The sequence below is a fragment of the Crotalus tigris genome, unplaced genomic scaffold (genome assembly GCF_016545835.1).
Source record: "Crotalus tigris isolate CLP2741 ecotype Arizona unplaced genomic scaffold, ASM1654583v1 scf7180000019004.2909048, whole genome shotgun sequence".
NCBI classification, from domain to species: Eukaryota; Metazoa; Chordata; class Lepidosauria; order Squamata; family Viperidae; genus Crotalus; species Crotalus tigris.
The window spans coordinates 670,303-696,989 of record NW_024097319.1 but is presented as its reverse complement, the minus strand read 5'-3'; the positions used below and the strand labels follow the sequence as shown (position 1 = coordinate 696,989).

The 26,687-nt window shown below is 39.9% G+C and overlaps 1 protein-coding gene across 2 annotated transcripts in view; it reads right to left on the bottom strand.

Annotated features, from left to right (window-relative positions):
• The window catches only part of PLXNC1 (plexin C1), an 83,660-nt gene that overhangs the window by 43,563 nt on the left and 13,410 nt on the right, over window positions 1-26,687 (bottom strand). Inside the window, exons 2-9 of one of the 2 annotated variants that reach the window (XM_039358171.1) lie at window positions 23,403-23,531; window positions 22,457-22,591; window positions 14,175-14,275; window positions 13,005-13,119; window positions 11,995-12,148; window positions 3,960-4,035; window positions 3,627-3,711; window positions 3,464-3,523 (exon numbers count right to left, since the gene is read on the bottom strand). In XM_039358171.1, the coding sequence (XP_039214105.1) occupies window positions 3,464-3,523; window positions 3,627-3,711; window positions 3,960-4,035; window positions 11,995-12,148; window positions 13,005-13,119; window positions 14,175-14,275; window positions 22,457-22,591; window positions 23,403-23,531 (855 nt within the window). The remainder of the gene's footprint in view (window positions 1-3,463; window positions 3,524-3,626; window positions 3,712-3,959; window positions 4,036-11,994; window positions 12,149-13,004; window positions 13,120-14,174; window positions 14,276-22,456; window positions 22,592-23,402; window positions 23,532-26,687) is intronic. The other variant, XM_039358172.1, reaches the window with a different exon arrangement.

Genomic DNA, 26,687 nt, shown 5'->3' with positions numbered 1-26,687 from the left:
GTGGTTACAAACACATGAGGCAAGTTTCAATGAGGTCAAGGCTTTGCTCACTTCTAACAGTGTACTTGCTCACTTTAATGAGTCCCTTCCTGTGTGCATCGCTTGTGATGCTTCCCCTTATGGGGTAGGTGCTGTACTGAGCCACCTCAGGTCTGATGGAACTCAGGTTCCTGTTGCATATTACTCCAGAACATTGTCTTCAGCCGAGCGCAACTATGCTCAAATAGACAGGGAGGCCTTAGCTGTTGTTGCTGGAATTAAAAAATTCCATGATTTTTTGTATGGTAGGCATTTCACGGTCTTCACTGACCATAAGCCTTTGCTGGGACTGTTTACCACAGGTAAACAAACTCCCCAAATCATCTCCCCCAGGATGCTAAGGTGGTCTATCTTTTTGTCTGCATATGATTTTTCCCTACTTCACAAGCCTGGGAAAGAAATGGGCCATGCTGATGGCCTCAGTAGATTACCCCTGCCGGTAATAGAGGCTGACCCTGCACCAGCTATCAATATTCTCTCTATTCAAACCTTGCCCGAGTCCCCCCTGAATGCCAGGGATGTAGCCACTGAATCAGGCACAGATCACACACTTTCACGTGTCCTTTCTTGGGTTTTGTCTGGATGGCCTGAGCACTGTCCTAGTCCTGAGTTTCAGAGTTTCTGGTCTAAAAGGAACGAGTTGTCCACCTCTCAGGGTTGTCTGCTTTGGGGAAGCAGAGTTGTCATTCCCACCTCAATGAGGACTAAGTCTTAGGTTCCCTCCACGAGGGTCATCCTGGCATTGTACGAATGAAGGCCCTTGCGCGCAGCCACTTGTGGTGGCCGGGGGTAGACAAAGACATAGAAGCCAAGGTGCATGCTTGCCACCTTTGTCAACGCTCACGCCTGAAATGCCCCAAGCTCCTGTGCATAGATGGGAGGAAACACAGTCTCCATGGTCTAGGGTGCACATTGACTACGCTGGACCCTTTCAGGGTCAATTCTTCTTGGTCCTCGTTGACAGCCATTCAAAATGGCTTGAGGTTGTACCTGTCTCTTCCACCACCACTGCAAAGACTATTCAGGTACTGAGGGGGATTTTTGCTGCACACGGGCTCCCAGACGTCATTGTGTCTGACAATGTCCCTCAATTCACTTCCTCCGAATTCCAAGCTTTCTTGCAGGCTAACATGATTCGTCATGCCACTTCTGCACCTTTCCACCCGTCCACCAACAGTATGGCTGAACACATGGTTCGCATCACCAAGGACACCTTGAAGAAGCTCACCTACGGAGACTGGCATCACAGGTTGGCTGACTTCCTCCTTTCTTATCACACCACATCATCCACTTCTACAGGGAGAAGCCCAGCTGAACTTCGTTGGGGGCGCAAACTGACTACCAAGCTTGACCGGTTGCATCCGGACAGACTGCCTCCTTCTGTCTCACACCCCAGGGCACCTAGACAACTACTTGTAGGTGCCCCGGTTTGGACTCGTAGTTACGGGCCGGGTCATACATGGGTCCCCGCTTCTATATCCAGGGTCACAGGTCCTCTTTCCTACGAGGTGTCCCTGGACAATGGTCGTGTCCTGCATCGGCACATCGACCAACTTCGCCCTAGACGGGACCTTCCTGCTGAGACTCCTGGGTCTTTTCCGGGGGGGGAGGGGGAACACTTTGGGCAAAGGGAAGGGCAAGGGCTGATGCCCATTAGCAATGGGGAAGCCACAAACGGCCCATTTCAAGATTCCGCAAGTGCTCCGAACAGGAATTCATGGAGCCCAACTAGAAGCCAGACATCAATGCCTACTCCAGCCAGGGAGTCACCCCGGGGGCACAATCATTACTCACCCGCATCACACAGTACTCCAGTCAGAGAGAATACCCGGGAGCATCCCAATAAACCATTCCCCGCAAGAGAGCTGGCACACACTCCTTCTAGTTGGCCCGACACTACCCCTGTCCCTAGAAGGGGGCAAACACACAGGGAGGTGGTCGAGGAACCAAATCCCGACTACAACACCTCTGACTTCACTCAGGGGACAACTGAGTTTTGGGACAGCACTGAAACCCACACAAGCCCGAACACAGAATGGGATTTAGGGGACAGACAGCCTTCTGACAGGTCTTGGACGGACCTAGGAGGCTCTACAGAAACGCCTAACAATGGCAATCACATAGAGGGGCCAGAGAGCCTACAGCTAGGCGGGTCAACCAGGTCATACACTGGAAGAAGCCCTGGCCTGACGAGCCCGGTGGGCAAGCAAGCAGGCCAGGCATTGGAGCACAGTCCTTGGGGGTCACCAAGGCATAATGGAGGGAACAGGCACACGTCACCCCTCAGTCAGGGAGTACCTGGCAAGCACCCAGAGCTTAGGAGGTCACAGAGAGCAAGGAAATCTCCTAAGTACTTGGAAGATTACATAACACTATTGGCAAAACAGAGCCAGTAACAATAGAGGCACAGAGACCGATGGTAACGGGAGCAGAGCACTGCACAGAAAATGGGTTGTGTGTTATTATGGCATTGGTCGTAGCTTTAGCCCGGGGGGAAGGGGTGTTGTGTCCTGGGCCTGTGCAAGCAGGCTCAGGGCATTGCAAAAGGTCCCGGGCAGGTGCAGGCTGCCCGGGACCAGACAGGCTGTCGCCAGTATGTGTGCGCATGCGCGGGTGCTGGCGCGCCAAAAGTAGCAGATTGACCCGGGAAAGGCCTATAAAAGGAGGCTGAGAGTTTTGGGCGTTGCCGCCATATTCCACTGTAAGCTGAACTGAAGATTAAAGGTTTCCTGAGAACTACAACTGTTTCTCGTGTCTTACCATTTCGCGACGGACTCAACATTAACTATAGCAGATGTACTCAAAAGATGGGGTAACAAAACTAAAAGTTTAGTTTCATAAAGATAGATCTCCATCTGCAATCATACATCTTTTTTAAAAAAATAAAGTCACAAATTGAATTAGGAATATGATTCAAAAGAAATCTTTCCCTCACATCAAGTTACATACATATTATTTTAATTTTCTAGTGAATATAAGTTTTTAAAAGTTACTCTTTTAAATTCTTTCATTGAAACCAAGGTCCACACAGAGGTGAAAGAATTAAGTTACTTTATATGCAATGATCCCAATTCAGATTGCATCTTTATTCTGTTATATCTGGAAAATTTACAAAGCCAGCTTAAAAATATATATGTAAATATGTATCAATATTTTACTTCTCATAAAACAGCCATATCAATCTGTCAGTAAGTAGAGAGTCTGCCTTTCTCTAAAAAGACAGATTCATGCCAAGGAGTTAAGGGATAGAGAACTTGTAGCCTTCCAGATGTTGATAATTCCCAGGATTATTTTCCATTGACAATGCTTAACTGGGTTTCTGAGTTATCTTAACAATAAGTCCATCTCTGATGTAAGACATATAGCAGATAATCTTTTCATTAAACTTCTAATATAATACATCGGTTTCATTTTTTTTGCTGACCTTTGATGTTGCTGAATTATCTTTTTTGTTTAATGCATTGATAGCACTACTACAATCAACCTGAAAAATAAATCAATAAAAACAAATCAATTTACAAAGACTACTTCAGAGAACAAATTTCATTAAATGATTTTTGTAATTCTGTAAAATCAAAGCAACTTACTTTTTTGGCACAAGTCATGGTAGAGATAACACATTTTTTTTCTCTAGCATTCCAGGTACAGTGCATATGATTACATTCTGAGCATCTAGTAGTACATGTTAAAAAACAGAATATGTAGCAATTAGCAAAGGTCATCAGCAAAAGTGTGAACAGTGGCCAGTAGCTAGGTCCTATTTATGATATTTACATATCATAAATATTAAATATTTGATACTGGATCTATCAGTAACAACCTCAACTTATTTTTACATTTATGATATGTTTAGATTTCTCGTTCTTAATAAATGGAATATTATAAATCCATACAAAATTAATTTAATAAATGTATCTTACGTTTTTGATAAGGAACAGATGTCAAATTCAAATATTTCTGATAACTTCCAAGTTCCTGAGATGAATGACACTTGAACTGAAAAAAAAATGAGAAGAAAATCCTTATATTATTAAGGGCATGGATACTTGAAAGCCTTACAACAAGTGAAATGCATTACCAAAGAAATATGAAATGTCTTAAAACAACAAACCTCTGAATAGATTGCACCTCTTACTATTTCATATGTCACACAGAATTGACCATCTCAATAAAAAGATGTTCTCTGTTTCTTGAATATTATAGTATAGTCAGAGTACCTTGCACAGAACCTCAAATGATGATACAATTGTACAGGGTGCACAGATCTCATCCACTTCTGCATGCATTATCTTTGCGATACTGTTAATGTAATTTCTGGGACTATCAACCTGCTTCTATGGGCAAAGTTTTTTAAGAGTGCTTTCTTCAGGTGAGTGGGGAGAAATCCTATCCCAAAGGTTCAGATAATGAAAGAGTTAAAGGAAAACTGAAATTTAATCCATCAATCAAATATAACTTGTCCATGTAGATAATGACCAAAGACTATCAGGGCCTGGAAAATCAAATTCCGAACTAATGAGGGGCAGAAAATTTCCCTATCCAGAACCGAGTAGCGGAACTCCATTTTGTCTTTTGTTCAGGTGGGAACTCTTTCCCAGGGCTGACTGAATGCCACTTAGAAGCCAAACTCCGATCCATTTAGCTCTGAATTGGCATTCAAGGAATTACATAGTACAGCTATCTAGTTACCACTGAGGCTGTATGTGGTATAAATTTACTTTTGTTTCAGAGACTAAACTGTGCTATTGGGATTTTGTTTTATCTGTTCTCTCTCTGTGTCTATAAAGGGGGGAAGGGCAGTGCAAGAAAGATCTGTTTTCAGTTATTCTGTTTCTTTTAAACTTCTCATTCTTAAGCTCAATATACATAATAAAGCATCTGCATTTCTTATGAAATCAGAGCTTTTTTTGACAAGTAATTTCTAGCATATTCTAACTATTCAGAGAAGGTTAAGAGTTTTACCATTTTCTACATAAGAATTGAAATTAGCAGAAAGTATGTTTTCTCTGGAATAAGACAGTTTCTTCCAAAGAATTGTGGGAAGGTGCAGGTGGATTATGGGTGGAAGATCTAAAATGGTTTTCTCAACCTTAGCTGCTTGAAGATGTGTGGGCTTCAGCCCCAGAATACTGAATGGGAAATTCTGGGATTTGAAGTCCACACAACTTCAAACTGCCAAAGTTGAGAAACACTGATCTAAAACTATGTCTCTATGCAATGCCCGTACCATTATAATACCTACAAATGTATTCATGCTTTATTTATTAGATTTTTTATCCCATCTATATACTTTACAAATATTATGTATGTTCACTCAAGGCAGTGTACATACATAGTACTCCTTCCTTCTCCTGTTTTCCCCACAACAACAATGTGCCTTTTTTCCTGTGTCATCCAATATTGTGGGAAATAGTCTTGCTTTAAGAAAGAATAGTAAGATACATATTAAAACTATACCATTTAAACAGCTTAATAGTACTTAAAACTATGATATGTTTTAATCACTATGAACTTTTTTATTGGTTTTCATGAAAATGGTGTTACAGGTAGTTTACAGGAAGTATTAGCATTATATACAAAGTCTAAAATAGCTAAGAACTAGGCTCCAATGGAAGAGAATATTTGAAGCTCAGGACTGAACTGTGTGGCCCTTGGTGCTCTCTGAGTCTGATTATTGTTACTTAGTTGGATAATGAAACTCTGCGAGAAAACAACCAAGCACCAAGAATTCCAAAGAACTAGGTTTCTTGAAACGATCTCTATGATTATCTTTGTCTCCTCCACTAACCTATGAAATAATTTCTCATGAGCATGCCAGACCTCCAAATTGATAATTTTTATGTAATTTTTTAAAACAAATGTATTTATGTTGGCTTTTCCCCAGTCATTGGAATTTTCCTAAACATTGTTTTTTTTCTTTTAAATTAGGTTTCTAATAATTAGCAGACCCATACCAATGTCAATATTCTAGATAAAGAATACATAGAAGAAATAAAAATAGAATAAATAAGTTGAAATGGATTAACTGCGCAAATAATTATATATTTATCTTTAGGTTGATCTGTGCATTCTTTTACATCTGTTATACACACTGATGCTAATGGATGTGTTTTCAGTCTTCTACAATGTCTTTTACTAATAAGATTAGATTGATATTTATTAAAATTGCTGTAATTGTGTCACCACAAGATTAGGCTGTATTCAACAGGTCAGATTTTATTTTTCTAGAATGCTGAATCGTTAAAGCAACTTCCTTAAACTTGCATTCATAGGGTGTGGTTATGTGAAAGCAAAATGGATCTTTAATTTCTTTCACCTTAATTAACCACATCTTCTATTCCCATGCAATATCTACCCAATAACATCACTCTGTAATAATGGTTCAAAATTTGTTTGCCAAAGAGTTCCCCTTTTCTTTTAAGCAAAGTTGCTAAAACTCAATATATATAAATATTTCTATAGGAATGTATTAAAAAATGACATAATAATTACTATAATTCTCCAGATACCCAAGACCATAACCAGTCATCCTCCAAATATATTGGTATAATAAGTATCTTCTAGGAAATTCTAGAAAATATCGTCTCATTTCTAATATACTTGAATTGCAAGAAAACCCTTTCAGGAGAAGCAAAGTTCCATTTTTAGGATGTCACTTCTTTTTATGCTGTTTATTTCAAGCAGAGTGATACTGTGTTTCCCTGAAAATAAGACCAGGTCTTTTTTTTTGCCTCCAAAAGAGACACCATTCTTATTTTCAGGGGATGTCTTTTCCAGAGTCTCACCTCGTGGCAGCATCACCAAGACTCACCCAGCCAGCCCACTTTTCTGTGGCCTCTTGCTGCTGCTCACAGGCATCATCACCAGCCTCCATTTCACTGTCAGAGGTCTTCCGGAAAGTCCTCTGCAGCTGAGAACCCAGCTCCGGAGTGACGTGCATAGCACACCTGACCTCCAGGGGGCGCAGTGTGTCAATCCGGAGCTAGGGTTTCAGCTGCAGAGGCATTTCCTGAAGGCCTCTGATAGCAAAATGGAGACTGGGGGCCACAGATTGGACATGCCTGCACTAGACCAAATTGGCTTTCTTTTGCAGGTTGCAGATTGCTATCAATTTATAAAATACTTGGAATTAGAAGACTTTCAACATTATTGGGTATATTAATCCAATATGCAACCAGGCAAACCCAATGAAAATACATTGTAATGGATAATTTATGTATGATAGATACCAAGTTATTTTCAAAGGCATAGAAATGAAATAGATAGAAGATGTGACTACATATGCCATATGTCATATTTCATACAAATGAAAGATATGGTCAATAGCGCTGGAACTCTTAAATATGATTCTTGTTTAGGTACTCCTCTCCCTTTTCCTTTCTGGTATTGCTATGAAGAAATTAATTTTTTTTCTCAGTTTCATTTAACAGAGATTTATTTTTATTTCCAGATCTTAGGATGCAAATACTTATAATAATACTTCAGGAAAATAGACTAAGATTCTTTAAAGTTTGTATCTCTTAATCACAATTTAGATGTGGCACAATATTAAACTGTATTTAACCTTAAAAAATGAGAATTGCCAATCCACTCTTACTGAAGGAAGGGAAAAGAAATGGATCGGAAATTTATTTGTATCGTTTTCAATCATTATTTGGCATTACGTTTGATCAAGACCTTAGAGTCTATTGTTAATGCAAATTTTAGTTAATTATTACATAGATATTACTACCTTTCTCTTTAGAATTTATTATTATGATTCATTCGCTGTCAGCCATATGTTTAGATTGGATTTGGCATTTTTTTATCCATCTATCAAGTCCTTCTCCAAGGACCTGGGATAGGCAGATGTTGTTGTTTGATGATATTAAAGATATCATCACAGAATGTAAATTGTTCCAACTAGCTTCTGCAACTGTGTGATGATGATTTTGTCAATGGTGATGGTGTTCAACTGCTGCTCCAGATACTTTGTGATTGCAGCCAAGGCACCCAGTACTATTGATGCTATTTCTATTTTCTCTTGCCATAATCATTTTGCTTCTATTTGCAGATCTTTGTATTTTGCACTTTTTTCCAGTTCTTTCCCTTCTACTCTGCTGTTTCTAGCTACTGCCATGTCCACTATCCAGTTTTTTTGTCTTTCTTATTGACAATTGTTATGTGGCAGGTGAAACAAATGAGTGTTTTCAGTCTTAAAAAATAGTTGTATAGCTGATTCAACTTTACATTCAAATTGGATACTTTCTTCCTTTCTCATAATCTCTTTGAAAAAGGAAGTGAAAATGATGAAATCAGTTACTACGTATTTCCCAATATGTTTGCAAATCAACATGAGTACAGTGTTGGTATCTGCTGAGGTTGTAGAAGAGCAGTGAGCAACAGAATTATGCAAATCGTTTTTGCCCATACATTTTAAAAGCTAATAGATTTAGGCACCCGAATTTTGAAACTTTGAAATTTTTAGCACTTTGTAATTCTTGAAGTCACCTACAAACATTTATTTCTGCCCTAAAAGATGTAATAACAAAACAATGGAGAATTTTCAGTGTTTTATTACTTGCTTAAAGATCTTATAGATCAAAATAATGTATATTTTTTTTTAAAAATCTAACAATAAAGCTATTGCACTGCAATGCCCAAAAGTATTATAGCTGACATTATTTATTAATGGATATGAATGTACTTATAATTGCATTGAACTTAGAAGGCAGTTACAAAATATACATGTCCATTTTGCTTCAATAAAAATGCCGACAGGAAAGCAAGTGATTGAAATATACTATTATACCGTGGCTAAACATTGGATAGGTTTCATAAAGAAATGTGTATTATTTTCTTCTCTTAAAAAGGTCTTATAAATAATGCATAAGTAAAACTATAATTATAGCAATGAATAATACAAAACAGCCCAACAATAAAATGGCCATTCAAATGGACTGCAGATTTTCCAAAGCATATGAGAAAGTTGAATCCCTTGTATATTGCCAACTTTGGTTTTTGGAAATGGTAGTCAACAGCTAAGGAGAAATTAGAAGTACAGTTGACCTTTCTTAGGTCAGTGTAAAAAAAATTATGGCTTTGTTGAAATTGCTGCAAATCTGATGCTGGAAAATGTGTTATTACTATGTCGCATAGTAAAGAAAGGGATTGGTGGATTTCCCCAGATTTTCATCCCTTCTTTCCCACAAACTGTCAACACCTGACTGAAAAGCGTTCCTTGCTTAACACTGGATAAGGATAGAATGATGAGTTTTAACAGCCAAACTCCTGCAGCACTTGCCATTTCTTTGAGCTGCCTCACTCCCTCCACTTTTCTCAGACTGTGAATTTCCTTCCTGCTGCACAACTAGCCTCTTCCCCCTCCCCAGCTGTAAGTCATTTCTTTTAAAACACAAATAGAGATCTGCACTAAGCCCATGTTTAAAAGTAGCCTTGATAATACTGATCTGGGGAAGGACATATACAATGCAATGGAAAATTCAAATTCAAATTGAATCTCACTAAATTATAGCACTATGCTATGCTGTCAGTCCACTTGAAGCATGGGTTTAGTAGTCTTTGGAAAGAATGCTAATCCTATGTTTAAAAGTAGCCTTTTAAAGATGAGACAGGCTCTATAGGGAGACTTCATAGTATAGAGGACTCTCCCTCCCTCTATAGTGTGTAGACCCCCGGTTTCTTTCAATTAGCTAACTTAAAATGTGAATCAGCTCAGAGATCTGCAAGTAGAAGGACAGAAATTGAATTGAAAGATCTGCCCAAATCAGTAGGTATTGGCCCTGGAGGACAATACCCAGAAACTAGAGGAGAGTGGCAGAGCCCACATCAGCCTAAAATATCTTCACATTCCTAAAGTGGTCAAGAGAAGTTAAGTCAAACCTATCTCTTGGGATCAGTTTAATACATCCCTGACAGAATGATTGGCACAGCTTGTCAGTTTATATCCATTGCAACAAATACGTTGTGGTAAGAAGAAAAACTTACTTTTAAACCAGAAGAGTTAAAGATATTTGAAAGCTGCCTCAGATGATATCAAGGGACTAGGTCAGTATCAGACAGTGGTAAGCTTGTCAGGGAATGTTTATAGTGTGGTTAGATGCAGGTGAGGAAAGGCCCAATGAGTGGTTCAAATATTGATTTTCTATCTTTTAGGAAACACTTAAAGAAAAGAACCTCTGCCAGAAAAACATGCTCGTAATCTGAATCATGTTTGTATTAGTGGACATATAATTTAAATTCTAATGGACTGTATTTTTTAAAGAAGCATATATGGTTGATACAGGCTGCAAGAAGTAAACTAGTGGACAACCCATGAAAGTTTAACCATTATTCCTAATTAAAAAAGATTAGGATGGGTGTAAAGATCCATATATTGTAGCATAATGGCAAAGGTCTGAATAATGGCTAGATCTGGAATAGATTCAAAAAGATTACAGTTGCCAATCAGGATTATGGTTCAATTTATTTTAATCATCTATGTAGTACGATCTAGGATAGATTTGAATAACCAGCTTGCCCCCATGTAAATATGGGCCACTGGCCACTCTTAAGAGCAGGAAAACTTGTTGACATCAGGTCTAGGACAACTAGCCACAGCCAACTCATCACAACCAACTTGCACGGCCAACTCACCATAGTCAACTTGTCGTGGCCAACACACCACGGGACAATTCACCACAGCCAACTCATCATGGGACAGCTTACCGTGGACAAAAGTTACATAATATCAAAGAAATGGTGAAATAGAATCATTAAAGAATGTAAAAGGAAAGACAAAATGAAATGTGAATGAAAAATATTAAAATATTTTTTTAATTATTTTAAATAATTAAGTAAAATTGTTGAAATGTCCCTTGGTATGTTGTCCCACATGAATTGGCTGCAGAGAGGTATCCCATGGTGAATTGGCCATAGCAAATTGGCAGCAGTGAGTTGGCCACGACAAGTTACCTGTGGCTAGTTGTCTTATTTTGTGTTGACATCTACTTACCTCTAGCCATCCAGAAAGACAACCTCCATCTGTTTTTTCTTGTTCTATATATGGACTTTAAAAAAAAATTCTTACTAGCCTTGCTGTCTATGTTGTCTTTTGCACTTCACTTCATTGCAGGCAGCCCCCTTTACTCCAACTGGCTGTGATGCCATATTGCAAGAATTTCCCTATAGCTGATTACAACCCTTCTTGGCCATCTGTTTATTTTACATATTTATCCGTAAATAAATGAAAGTCTAGCTTTTTTTAAAAAAAGTTACATGATAGAACATTGGAACAGTGAAATGGTGGATCTTTTTTTCTTTCTTTTTCAAATTAGGTAAAATTGACAAGATGTTACATTTTTGCCTTCCTTTTGCCCCTTCCTTCATTTCTTCCTGTCTTCCCTCCCTCACTCCCTTGTCAACTATTAGGGGGCTCAAACAAAAGAACTGTTACTGGAAATCTTGTGTCCTTGAAGCCCCTGCTGGGTCATTGGTGCTTGCTTTCCTGACAGGCATAGGACGGGTAAAGCAGTAGTGAAATCAATCAAATATAGTAAACATAGTATAATCATATATCAGGCCATCACCATGGCCAATGTGAAGAAATTGAAATCTGGAAAAGGCTTTCTTAAACTGGCTTTGCTTCCATGATTTTAAGGCTGGAGTGTGGAGCGTATTTTTTTCACACAGGTTTTTCACACATCAACCAAAGGAGCATTTTTAATAACATAACTGAATTCATTATTACATTAAGTAATATTTTATTATATAGTTGAGTCTAAAGGGGGTTATGTTATGATGAACATGCAACGCAAATATTAGCTAATAACAAATTAGTTATTAACTAATAACTAATCCCTTTGCACTGAGTTTAATTGTTAAGGGTAAATTTTGAATTTTTATGTATAACTAGAGAAATGATATTGCCAGATATGGAAATATCAGCTTACAAATCTGAAATATAAAAAAGCTCACCTTCTGATCGATCTTCAAAATTTATATCACAGGAACAATTCAGATGGCGTTGATTCACATCACAAAGAATTTCATTGGTCCTTGCATTTAACATCTTGCAACGGGAATGTGCTTCAGAAAGACCAAAAGAATTTACATCTACTCTCACATGAATCTAAAAGAATAAGAACATTGAAAACAATAAATTTATTCAGTGCTAGTTATAAAATTGCCAATTTTATCCTGACAGTGAGCTATGGAGTAGAAATCTGCTGAAATCTGTGCAACTCCACTGATTAAATCCAAATAATCAACTATGAAACAGGATCTATCCAGGTTTCCTTCCTTCTGTTCCCAGTCTAATAATGATTTAATATATGTAGTGATGCATGGCTTCTTTTGTTTAAAATGTAGTAAAAATAACTTGAAAATTAAAGTACATCCTTATGATGATCATGAATCTGGAGGGCCCCATGTTAGCCAGACTGGTTAATCTATTTTGTATAGCTTTTTAATACAGATGAATATTTAGAAATTTGAAAGTCATAAAATATAAATAGCATTGCTATGATAAGTACAACTGATAGAAAACCTCTGTGGCATGGGTTACTTTCTACAGAGAAGGATCTACTGTGTGCTCCAACAGCAGCAAAAATATTAGCTGAATATACAGTTCTGTATTACCACTTTTTCAACTTTTATTTACTTGTGTTTAATTTACTGGATTGGATCCAATGATAAAGTATTACAATCATGACTATATCTAGATCTGACCCATTATTCTACTTTTATTGACACAATGAGAGATACTATTCTTGGAAAGGAGGTTACTAAGGACTACTGATCTTACAATTGCACAACCCTGCAACAGTTTTCATTGGTAAAAACTAAAAAAAAGGGTAATATTTTTACTCAAGTGGCTGGAGCACTACACTAACGCAATATTATCATAGCCTCAAAATCACCATTGCTAACCATTTAATTACTATTACTGACTTTATTCTATGTATAGTGAATTATGAAGTACATACCTTACTATTTTTGAGTTGAGAAGTATAGATTTTCAGGCACTTATTGATGCTGTATGAAATATTTACCCAGTTAGGTGAGTTACTAGAAAATGAACATTCTCCTTTTAAAGTGCAGCTGAAGAAAATACAAATATATTTGTTACAGAAATACTAAAACATGTTTCGACTCTATATAGCAATTCACACTAACTGTTTTTCACTAGCCATTTCTGAATGCTTTCCTCAGCTCATAATAGGCTGAAAGGATGTGTTTTACATCAAATATGGTTTAGGGGTTCTACCCCATTTCTATTCAACTATTTTTTTTTAAAGTTGCTGTATTGTTTATGTAAGCAATGCAAGCATTCCTGAGAAACACATTGGCCTAACCAGATTATCATGCTCTGCTGCATTTGCTTATATGGTATAGTTTAGATTTCTATGATTCTATAAATTATTTTACAAAACAGCCAAAGCCAGGACTCAGTGTAATGACTTGACATTCAGATTTGGAGAGGCCTAATTTTAAAGTTTTGGAAGCCTGGAATTAAGAACATGAAGAAGTTCAACTAGATTGGATTAAAATTCATTGATCTTTATATAATTTTTGGGAATAGCTCGTAGAACTCACAATTGCTAGCAGGGAATTCGTGGACTTGTAATTCCTATATTCTAGAAAAACAGCACCATTTTCTTTTTAAAGCTGGCATGCAAGCTGTTTCTGGCAGGTTTATATAAAGAGCATTATTTATTTTGCTTTGGGAAAAAAAACTAAATAAACCTTAAACGAAACTTCTGATTTCTCTCATTCAGGCACTTAAAAGATCTTAAGCAAAGATATTGCTTCGTTTGAACACTGTTATGGAATCCAATGCTCTTTGGAGCAAAGAGGTTCCAAAGAATGTTGTCCTTAGATTCGTCCATCTGAAACATAGCATAAATACTGAAATGTATTTCCGCAGAAATTAATTTATAATTTTAGGAGTCACATAATTGCAAAATCTGAGAATCCCTGCCTTAGTGAAAATCCCTATAACTACAGAAATAAAAAAAATCTGACTCTCTCTTTCTTTCTTTTCCTTCCTTCCTTCCTTTTTTTCTTTCTTTCAAAACACACATAATTTTGAACATTTAGACTGTCCATGAAATATTAATTATGTTGCATTACAATATTAATTAAAAGATAAATACCTTTTCTTTGTATGGCACCATCCACAGTGTGGGTCCATTGCAGATAAACAATCTCTACAGGAAATATATTTGCTGCAATTTGCAACCTGTATTCTCCTGATCTGAAAAAATTAAAAAGTACCTTTTGCAAATTCCTTATCAGCCATTCCAAGCAAATCAAATAATATTTTAATGAGTTCAAGATACACAAAAAAGAATAGCTATTTTAAATAAAGTTATAACTCTTAAAAATATAGGGAGGTATTCAAACAAATATGCTTTATTAGAATACTAGAATAAAGTTGGTATTTTGGATATGTTGATACCAATTTCTCACTTTTCAATCTTTTACAATTAATCATTTGTGAACTTGATTTTAGCTTATCCTAGCTGGCAAAAGCTGACTGATAAATAACAAGTCTTTGGCTGCTAGTTTATATTGTATTGATTATAGATAAAATACAGGTGTTTTCTGATGATATGTTGATCATTTTAGAAAAGCCTTTGGAAGGAATAGAAATATTAATAAAAAATCTAAGCATTTGGGGGGTAATAATTTTAAAAATTAGCAAGCAAAAGATGAAGATGCTAACAAAGAATTTGAAAATGGAAAAACAAAGGGAACAGATGGAAATAATTGATTTAACTTTTTTTCTTGAAATGTATCTGTATTACTATGACTAGCATGAATTGTATTTTATAATTGCAGAACAATTATGTTAAAGCCTAGAATTAAGAAGATGTTGAAAGAGGAGAAATTACTATTGTCCAGCATGCCCAGCCTGGTTCTTTGCAAGGCAACTGCTGGCCATGTGAAGCAACTTCCCCAGGTTTCATGAGAATGGGAGGCTATTTGGAGAGCAGGAGGCCCCTGTTCGAGTGATAATTTGAAAGAACTTAAAAGCCTTCCAAAGGCTTTCTGAAGCACTGCGAGAACAGGAACCCCTATTTGGACAACACTGCAGGTGATTTGGAGAACGGTCCAAATGGCCTCGAAAAGAAGGCCTGGCATAACCAACAGCTACCAGGTGTGCAGTAGCAGCAGGAAAAAGATGGCAATGGCAGCTACATACATCAGGGCCTGGTGGAGGAAGAGCAATGGAAGCTGTTATGTCCCGAGCCTTTGCAAACGGCTCGGGCGTTTGCAGGCAGTCCCGGGCAGGTGCAAAGCTGCCCGGGACCAGACAGGCTGTCGCCAGCGCCGTGCGCATGCGCGGGTGCTGGCGCGGGAAAAGTACCCCATTTACCCGGGAGTTGCCTATATAAGAGGCTGCGAGGCGTTTGGGCGAGGCTGAAGCCATCTTCCTGTAAGCTGAACGCTGATAAAATGAAACTGAGAACTCCAGCTGCTTCTCGTGTCTGTTTTCCCGCCAAGGACTCAACACTGGCGACGAAGGGTGGGATGCCTTGCACTACCTGGAAAGGAAAAAGTGTAAGCTTACCCAGGAGAGTCCTGAGCGGCGAGAGGAGGAACGGTCGTCGACGGCAGCAGCTGCCCGCCAATCCGGCGCGCATTCGGGGTAGTAGGCTGGCTGATAGACGTCGTCTCCTGAAGATCCGAAGATGGCGAAAATCGGAAGGCTTTCGGAATTCGACGTCTCACATCCAGAGCGGTGGGAGTCCTACGTATCCAGAATGGAGAACTACTTCAAGGCAAACCAAGTGAGGGAAGATAGCTTGAAGGCCGCCACCCTGCTTTGCGTTTGCGGCCAAGACGCCTTCGAAATCGCAGAAAATCTTGTAGCACCTGTTCCAGTAGAGTCTGTAAGCTACGCAGACCTGAAGAAGCTGCTGAAAGAGCACTTCCACCCCAAGGTGTCCGTTATCTCATGGCGCCACACCTTCGAGCAGAGGGATCAACGGTCCGGTGAAACAGCCAAGGAATACATCGCCGCGCTACGGAAGGCCGCCAAGCCCTGCGAGTTCAAGGACCTCGAGGAACGACTGAGGGACCGATTCGTGTGCGGGCTAAGGCATCGAGAGCTACAACAGAGACTTTTTGCCAAGGAAGAATTATCCTTCCAAGACGCCTTAAGGGAAGTCACCGCAGAAGAAGCAGCAGGCGGCGCCATCAAAAACATGCGGCCGATCAGAAACAGTGCAGAGGGTGCGTCCGTGCACCAGGAAGACGTCCGACGAAACTCCGAGGAGGATCCGGACGAGGAAGTCGACCGTCTACACCCCGCGAAGGAAGAGAACCAGAAGGGAAGCTCTTCGGCTCTGCTCAAGTGCATCGGCTGTGGAGGTCGCCACAGGAGAACCGACTGCAAGTTCCGCTCCGCTACCTGCCGGGCATGCGGCAAACAAGGGCATATTGCAGCTGTGTGTCTGAGCCGACGAAAGGCACAACCCCAAGAAGAACGCCTGAAAGGTACCAGATTCCCCAGCCAGAATAGGGTAGGGTTTTGCGCTTCGCGAAGAAGCATCTGTAGAACAGGCACAACAACAAGCCCATGAAGAAAAAAGCTGTCACTCAACGTGAAGCTACAAGGGGTTCCATTATCTATGGAACTAGACACAGGGTCTGCCCTGTCCCATCATTTCATTGCATACATTTAGGAAGATTTTTTTCCAGAAGTGGGTCCTAAGGCCAAGTTAAGGCCTTCTGATATTGTATTAACAGATTTTCAGAACTCAAGAGTGTGTGTTAAGGGGGAGGCCACCCTTAACGTGCAATACAAGAGTTTTGAAGGTCCACTAGACTTATTAGTAGTAGGGGGTGAACGAACGAGTCTCATAGGACTCGATTGGTTTGAGGCCCTGGGGATACACGTCACAGGACTCAACAGCTTACAAACACTCGACCTACAGGAAGTCTGCAAAGAATTTGCAGATGTTTTCAGCCCCCAGCTGGGCACATTCAAAGGACCACCTGTGTCCTTAAAGCTAGACCCCACTGTCACTCCCATTAGAATTAAAGCAAGAAGGGTCCCTTTTCTTTAAAGAGTAAAATTGACACTGAGTTAGACAAACTGATCCAACAGGGAATCCTAGAACCTGTTGATTCCAGTCCTTGGGAGACCCCCATTGTCACGCCTCTAAAGGCAAATGGGGACATTCGCATTTGTGCTGATTACAAATGCACACTCAATAAGGCATTGCAGCAACATGCCTATCCTGTTCCTGTGGTCAGTAACATCCTGGCCTCTCTCAAGGGGGGGCGTGTTTTTGCAAAGCTTGACCTAGCTCAAGCATATCAACAGCTGCCTGTTGATGATGATGCTGCCATAGCTCAGACCATTGGGACCCACAGGGGAGCCTTTAAAGTAAAAAGGCTACAGTTTGGAGTAAATGTCGCTCCTGGGATTTTCCAAAGCGTAATGGAAAACACACTACGAGGTATACCAGGGGTCTGCCCCTACTTTGACGATGTCTTGATTGCAGGAGACTCCACACACATTCTAGCTGAAAGACTTAGGGCTGTCCTGTTAAGATTCAGGGGATCAGGCCTCAAGCTCAGAAAAGACAAATGCAAGATCGGGGTGCCTTCTACTGAATTTCTGGGATTCAAAATTGATGCTGCTGGGATTCATCCTGCTGAATCCAAACTAACTGCTATTTTACAAGCACCCAGGCCAAAGTCTAAGGCCGAACTTCAGGCCTTCCTAGGCCTCCTGAATTTCTACAATTCTTTTCTTACACATAAAGCTAGTGTAGCTGAGCCTCTTCACAGGCTACTAGACAAACAAGCTGTGTGGCTGTGGTCACAATCACATGAGGCTTGCTTTAAAGAAGTCAAGGCCTTGCTCACTTCTAACAGTGTTCTTGCACATTTCAACGAGTCTCTTCCTGTGTGCATCGCTTGTGATGCATCCCCCTACGGGGTTGGAGCTGTCCTGAGTCACCGCAGGTCTGATGGAACTCAGGTTCCTATTGCATACTACTCCAGAACACGTCTTCTGCCCTGAGCGCAACTACGCCGATAGGACAGGGAGGCTCTGGCTGTTGTTCGCTGGAATTCAAAAAATCCACTATTTCTATTATGGCAGGCCATTCACGGTCTTCACTGACATAAAAGCCTATGCTGGGACTGTTTACCCCCGAAGCAGACTCCCACATCATTTCCCCTAGAATGCTTAGGTGGTCTATTTTCTTGTCTGCATATGATTTTTCATTACTCCAACAAGCGGAAAAGAAATGGGCCATGCTGATGGCCTCAGTAGGTTGCCTCTGCCAGTAGTAGAAGCTGACCCCGCGCCAGCTGTCAACATTATATCAATCCAAGCCTTGCCCGAGCTCCCTCTTAGTGCCAGGGATGTTACCGCTGAAACGGGTACAGATCACACACTTTCACGTGTCCGCTCCTGGGTCCTGTCCGGGTGGCCTGAGCACTGCCCTAGTCCTGAGTTTCAGAGTTTCTGGTCCAAAAGAAACGAACTGTCCCTTTCTCAGGGTTGTCTGCTTTGGGGAAACAGAGTTGTCATTCCCACCTCGATGAGGACTAGGGTCTTAGAATCCCTCCACGAGGGTCATCCTGGCATTGTTCGTATGAAGGCTCTTGCGCGCAGCCACTTGTGGTGGCCTGGTTTAGATAAAGATATTGAGGCTAAGGTGCATGCATGCCACCTGTGCCAACGATCTCGCCCAGAGATGCCCCAAGCTCCTGTGCATAGATGGGAGGAAACACAGTCCCCATGGTCTAGGGTGCACATTGACTACGCTGGGCCCTTTCAGGGCCAGTTCTTCTTGGTCCTTGTTGACAGCCATTCAAAATGGCTTGAGGTTGTGCCTGTCTCATCCACCACCACTGCAAAGACTATTCAGGTACTGAGGGGGATTTTTGCTGCACACGGGCTGCCAGATGTCATTGTGTCCGACAACGGCCCTCAATTCACCTCCTCCGAATTCCAAGCTTTCTTACAGGCAAACCTGATTCGTCATGCCACGTCTGCGCCTTTTCACCCGTCCACCAACGGTATGGCTGAACGCATGGTGCGCCTCGCAAAGGACGCCTTGAAGAGACTCACCTACGGGGACTGGCATCACAGGGTGGCTGACTTTCTCCTTTCTTATCGCACCACACCGTCCACTTCTACAGGGAGAAGTCCAGCTGAACTTCGTTGGGGGCGCCAACTTACTACTAGACTTGACCGGTTGCATCCGGACAGACTGCCTTCATCTACCTCACATCCTAGGGCACCTAGACAACTACTTGTGGGTGCCCCGGTTTGGGCTCGCAATTACGGGCCTGGTCATACATGGGTCCCCGCTTCTGTGTCCAGGATCACAGGTCCTCTCTCCTACGAGGTTGCCCTGGACAACGGTCGTGTCCTGCGTCGGCACATCGACCAACTTCGCTCTAGGCGAGACTTTTCTGCTGAGACTCCTGGGTCTTTTCCAGGGGGGGGAGGGGGACCCTTTGGAGCAAAGGGAAGGGCAAGAGCTACTGCCCACCTCCACTGAGGGAGCCACAAACGGCCCATCCCAAGGTTCTGCAATTGCTCCGAAAAGAAAGTCATGGAGCTTACCCACACAACAGGCACTCACGCCTACTCCAGCCAGGGAGTCACCCCGGGGGCATACTCACTTTCCACACACATCACACAGCACTCCAGCAACGGAGGATACCCGGGGGCATCCCAACAAATCATTCCCCGCAAGAGAACTGGCACACAATTCCCAAGGTTGGCCTGACCTTACCCCAAATCCTACAGGGGGTCAAACATACACAGAGTTAGTCGAGGAACCAAGTCCCGACTACAACAACCCTAGCACAAATCAGGGAACACCTGAGTTTTGGGAAAGTACTGAAACCCACACGAGCCCGAACACAGAATGGGGTTCAGGGAATGGACAGCCTCCTGACAGGTCTTGGACTGACCTAGGAGGTTCTACAGAGACGCCCAGCAGCGGCTATCACTTCAAGGGGCCTGAGGGTCTACAGCTAGGTAGGTCAACCAGGTCACAAAGTAACAGAAGCCCTGGCCTGACGAGCCCGGTGGGCAAGCAAGCAGGCCAGGCATCGGGGCACAGTCCTTGGAAGACACCAGGACACAATAGAGAGAACAGGCTCACGCCTCCCTCCAGTCAGGGGACTTATGCCAGTAATCCACAGCTAAGAAGGTCACAGAGAGCAAAGAAATCTCCCAAGTACCTAGAAGACTACATAACATTGCTGGCAAGGCAAAGGCCAGTAAACAGTGGGAGCACTGGGGGAGCAAAATGTCATATAAAATAAATGTTGTATGTTGGTAGTAGTTTTAGCCCGGGGGAAAGGGGTGTTATGTCCCGAGCCTTTGCAAACGGCTCGGGCGTTTGCAGGCAGTCCCGGGCAGGTGCAAAGCTGCCCGGGACCAGACAGGCTGTCGCCAGCGCCGTGCGCATGCGCGGGTGCTGGCGCGGGAAAAGTAACCCATTTTACCCGGGAGTTGCCTATATAAGAGGCTGCGAGGCGTTTGGGCGAGGCTGAAGCCATCTTCCTGTAAGCTGAACGCTGAATAAAAGAAACTGAGAACTCCAGCTGCTTCTCGTGTCTGTTTTCCCGCCAAGGACGCAACAGAAGCAATGACAGAGGCCCGAGGCAATAGCAGCTGGCTGAAACTATCAAAGTTTTCAGGCGTCTACTTCAGCCCCAGGCCTTCCGCTGCTAAAGAGGTGTGCTGCCATGCAAAAGGCATGGATGGGGGAAGATTGGAAGATTGGGGACTAGTTAAAACTCACTTCTTTCGATGCCATTTTAACTTTGAATGTGGCTGAACAAATGGTCATAAATCAAGGACTGCCTATAGCAAAATTTAGGTTGAAAACGTGGACAAGAAAGGTCATGTTATTTTAAATTCAAATACACATAATAATTAAGAAGATGTTGAAAGAATTTTAAAGATTAACATTCAACTAAAACAAACATTTTTCCTACTGGGATTAATGGACAGACTATCAAAAAAGAATTATGGGGTATTATTTTTAAAGATGTTCCTTTTGTGAGACTACTATATGCACAAAACTGGAAAGAGTTTAAAACAAGTACAATGGAGGAATGCTTGTTGAAGAAGACAGAAGTAGCAGAAATGGTAAAATAGACTTATCTGATCAGAGAAAGATTAACATCTACATTTTTAGTAGTTGGAAACTCTTTAAGGACTTTTTTGCTGAAGAAAGAAAAAATTGATCTACGGCTTTGACGATTAGAAAGAATAAACTATGGAAACAAGAAAATTTTCATGTAACGTTAGAAAGGGAAGATAAAATATAAATACATTTATAACAGTTGTTAAGAAGATTGAAAATTGTGTCTTTATAATTTTTCTTTTTTTCTATTTTCTTTTCTTACTATTTACTACTTTTATTTTCTTTAATATTTTCTATAAATATTTTCAATATTTATATTGTTTTTACCTTAAAACACACAATTATATGTACAGTATATTCTCAGACATAAACACACACACACTTAAGTTCCAGATTAGTACAACTTTTAATTATTGTTTTAAATCTTATGAGCCATTTTGATTGCTGAGGCTCTATACTTTATTTGTGAACTGAAGTTGAAATGTGAGCTGCTGCATTAATGTTTTAATGTTCTATTTAATTATTTTGTATATATCTAACTATAGGCAAATTCACAGGAAACTACTGCTAAAAATCATTTTGAAATACACTTCTGGCCAACCTTTGAGTCGATCTTTCTATTTCTAGGAAGGTTGGATTAATTACTGTTGCTAAGTGTTTTATATACTGAGGAAAACATAAATTTTTGAGATATCAGCTATTTTAATTTTAATGTAGAAGTATTATAACTGTGGTTGTTCATAACAATTTCTGTTAAACTCAGATGGACTCTATTAATTCTATTAAATCATTGTTGAGTCTTTGACCTTCTAGTGTACAGTATTTTCTCCATACCAATGAAGAGTTGGAATAATGCTAAGTGAACTTACAAAAAGAAAGACTGATAATGTTGACGTCTTGGACCAATCACAATGTGGAATAAGATAAATAGAAAGCAGTGAAATGGGATTGTAAAGTGGAAGAATGTGAATACTGCAGAATGTGAAAAGGGGCAATACTTGTAATATTAAATTACTAGGATGGGGTGATTCTTAAGACCTGATGTTGTACGAATTTTCCAAAGTCCTCCCCTTCCCCCCCCAAAAAAATCCAGTGTGTGGTAATTTTTCATAATCCTCTAAACTTTTTCCATGGGCATTCCAGAGTCTTTTTACCATAAAACTTTATTAGAAAACAATTGGAATATTTGCAATAGCTTTGCTGGCCTTTGATACTTGGCTATATGAAGTTTTATAACCAACTTTGGAAATAGCATATAAATGGAATTCTAGAGTGTAATTTAGAATTTAACTAACCATATTATTAGATGGTAGATAGATGTAATTCTGATCCGTAGGGTCAAGTTCAAGCCTATGGAAAATGGGTGTTTCTTCCTTAATTTCATATAAAATTTCTGGACAATTTGGCTTCATTTTGTCATCAAGAACAATCTATAAAAACAGGATATATTTAATGAACATAAACTTGCAAACAGTTTGGAATAGAGTTATCCTGTACTCTTCTGCCAGCTATTCATCATCACAACTTCTTTTCCGATGTGGTCTTAAACAATTGTGAGAAAAGATTAAGGCTGATTTTTACCTTGCTAAAATTATTTAACAAAACAAAGAAAGAAAAGGAAAGGAAAGGAAAGGAAAGAAGGAAGGAAGGAAAGAAAGGCCGAAAAGAGTGTAAATAGTTATAGATGCTGTTGTTATAGTAAAAACATATGCTATGTTCTAGCATTGTGCAAAATCATTATGTAACTTCTGTTATAGTGGCTTAATGTATGAGCCTAGCCTAGCCAGTTTGTAAATTATGGTTTATATAACTGTAGTATTATATGTTGTTCAAAATACCACAGTTAAATGAATATATTATTAAATCAAAAGTAGCAAAGAATGTATTTTTTAAAAAAGTAGCTTTTTTTCAAATGCAAAGTTCTAGTGAATAATATAAAACCTGTCTTCCTTCAAAATATTTTCTATTTGATTTATAGAAAGTGGAAGCTCTAAATGTGCAAATAGTGCAAATGCATGCACCAGCGTGTTTTATTCCACTCCAAAAAAAAAGATAAATTCCGTGTGCAGATTATTTGTGAGTTCTTAAAAACTAAGTATATTGATTATTTATATTAATGGTATTATTTTTATTAAAAACACATTAAAGAAAAATAGATTCAAATATGAACACTGTTTCTGCAATTTTACATAAATGTGATGTATGAACTAGTAAATCATAATGATTCATGGCATAACCTACCTTCAACAGCTGCCCATTTCCTGTCCCTAAAAATAAAACAATCTTGTTTAGAAGCACAGTGGCATAAACTGAAACCAAATTAAAGTGACTCAGAGAAGTTGAGTTGTTGATTGGCCATATAACTTTTATCTGAAACAGAATGAACAAAGAAACAAAACTTTAGAATACATCATTACATCATAATTGAAAGAAGAAATATTCAGTAGCTGTCTGTGGGAAGATTAATTGCCACATTATATATTTTGGGTGGTGTTTTATCTCAAGTAGGCTTCAGTACAGTATTATTAAATTGTTCATTAGAATTAATATAATATATATTTAATATATTATACTTTTTTTAAAATCATCATAATTAGATCAGAAAAAAATCAGAAACACATAACCATTTATTGTACAAAATACTGCACATATTTATGAAGAAATAGCCATAGCTCTTGGCACTTTTCTTTCTTGATCATAAATTCAGTTGTATTTGCCCATCCTAACATAGCAGCAAGCATGTCCTTAGAAGCATCTTTTCTTAATTAATGCTAAGTGAATCCAAATAATTACAGGAAAACATTGCAAAAAGAAGTAGACCACATAAAGAGCCACTTTGGTCTAGTGCAGTGGTGGCGAAACTTTTAGAGACCGAGTGCCCAAACTGCAACCCAAAACCCACTTATTTATCACCGGGTGCCAGGTGGGCGTGGCCCACTAGGTGGACGTGGCTGTGGTGGTCATGGCAGATTGGGTGGGTGTGGCCAAGGTGGGCGTGATCACGTCAATGTTGCTCATAGGGAGTGACGCCTGTGGGGGCCGGGCAGGGTTGGGGGAGATCCAGGGGGTCTCTGGCAGGTGGGGCAGTGGGCAGGAGGCTTGTGCTGCGGGGTAAGGCGAGGCAGGGTGGGGGTGCCATTGTCACAGGGCAAGGTGAGGCAGGGGCCGGGGCAGCTGCTACCTGACACCATCGGCCCCTGCACACAGAGGCCAGTGAGCGCATGGGTGCTGGGATACATCTGGCCATGTGGGACCTCTGCAAGTTAGTGGGCAGCTGGTTAAAGAGGGATGGTTGCCATCTCCAGGGCATGGTGTGAGTGCCGCCTCTGGCATGTGTGCCATAGGTTCGCTACCACTGGTCTAGTGATAAGGCACCAGGCAAGAAAGCAGGAGACTGTGAGTTCAAGTCCTTCCTGAACCATAAAAGTCAACTGTGTGTCTTTGGGCCAGTCACTCTCCCTCAGCCCAACTCATCTCACAGGTTCATTGTTGTGGGGAAAATATGAGGAGGAAGGAGTATTAGATATGTTTGCCACCTTGAGTTATTTATAAAGCTAATAACATGGAGACCTAAAACATAAAATACAGAAAATGTGAAGGTCCAGACCACAAAAATACAAATATGTGTGAATTCCTTGCTCTCAATAATTTATTCTGTTTTGAAAGAAGATATTGTGTGATGGATAATGGCCAAGTGGAGCATTCTGGACACTAGAATCCCAAACCATCCAGTAGTATACATTTATTTGTTTCCAATGTATGGGTCACTTTTTTAAAATTTCTTTTTTCTTATGATGCAGTTAAATTTAATATTCATATTATGCCCTCAGTGTTTGTATGTTGCTTTTTCTTTAATATTTCACAGTGCTATCATTTACAAGAAAGTAAGAAAAACAGGAAATCCTGTACAAAATCTTTCATCTCCTTTTTTTGAAATGCCTTTTATAATTTCATTTTATGTGGCTCTTTGTTTCCAGGGCTCATGGAATCATAATAGAAAACCTATTTTTAAAAGACAGAAATCCTCTATTCTCTTTGGTTGGTATCAGTTCTGTATGTATTCCTTAAATTTCTATTTATGGTTCTGAATAATTATTTATGACAAATTTACTGTATTATTATATTTGTAATAAAGTTAATAAAAATCCTTCATATTTAACAGCACTATTAAAATTTGTCAGATGATTTTTTTATATTGCTGTAAGCCAAAGCGATGATCAATTACTCCAATCTCCTTCAACCTGTTTTACTATATTTCAGTTTCCATAATTCTCAGTTGACACAGAATATTAATTGGAAAAAGCCGAACTAGATTATCTCTATATTGCCTATTATCTATTACCATTTGGCAAAGTGGTTTTCTGTCTATAACCAACCGACACAACTAGGTTTAATAGTTGTTCTTAAGCTGTCCTTCCAACATTGTTTGTGATGTATCTATCAAGTGACATAGAAATATGCCACAGAAAAAGAAATACACTTTAATATGATCCTTTATGTTTTTGGAGCATCTGGCATATCGTGCAATGCATCTCTGTTTAAGCCATGACAACTGCCATAACTTCTTACCCACTTAAAGGGGAAAATAACTTTAATACCAGAGCACCTAGGGTCAACCTTAATCTGCCTCAGATATGGATTGGGGATGAGATGAAGGTAATATCATGAAAAAGAAAGAGAAAAGGGGGGGACATGCTGGTGCTTGCTGATGTCATGCTTAGGTCCAGTCTAAATATAAAAGACCACTCAGAGATAATTCTCTTTATGTATGGTATTTTCCAGTTAAGCCATATTTTCACAGTTCATTACGAAGTCTATGATTTAAAGAGAATCATCTTGTCAGTACCGGCACGTCCCAGTACAATTATGATGTTGAATAAATGACTGGGAACAGAAGACAGCTGCTCATTTTTGAAGCACTACGTTCTCGATAAAAATACTTTCCCATTAGGCATCAAAAAAGTGTATTATTATCATGTCACAGAATCTAGATACACAGCCTTCCCCCAAGACAAGTAGACTTAAAACTGGAGAGACTGGATGTTTAAGTCTAATTTAAATAGATTTAAATCTGGGAAGATTCATTATCCTAATCCTCGAGCCAAATATTTTTGTACAACACCACCTGCTCTGTCACAACGTCACCAGCTATGTTTGCTGCTGCCCTCAGAGGCCATTGAAATAATTGTGGTCCTTGTTCAGAATAAAACTGTAAATCCTTATCCTACAGAAAGTCCCCAGTCTATATTCCTCACCTTCTAGCTATCTGGGTATGACAGTATATTAAAAGTATCAGATTATAAAAGGGTGATTTAAAGTTAAACTCCCAAGAGTCTAACTTCCAGAGGAGAGAAGAAAAATAAGACCAGGTCAAAGCCTTCTCAAGGAGGCCTTCCGTTGGTCAGATAATGTCAGTACCTCTTTTCTCTCCTATGTTCTGGTGACAATGGAAGAATAGAACCACACAAGGGGTTGCAGGCTAGATTAAACCCTAAACCAAAGAGGTCCTATTACAACTGTGTTGTC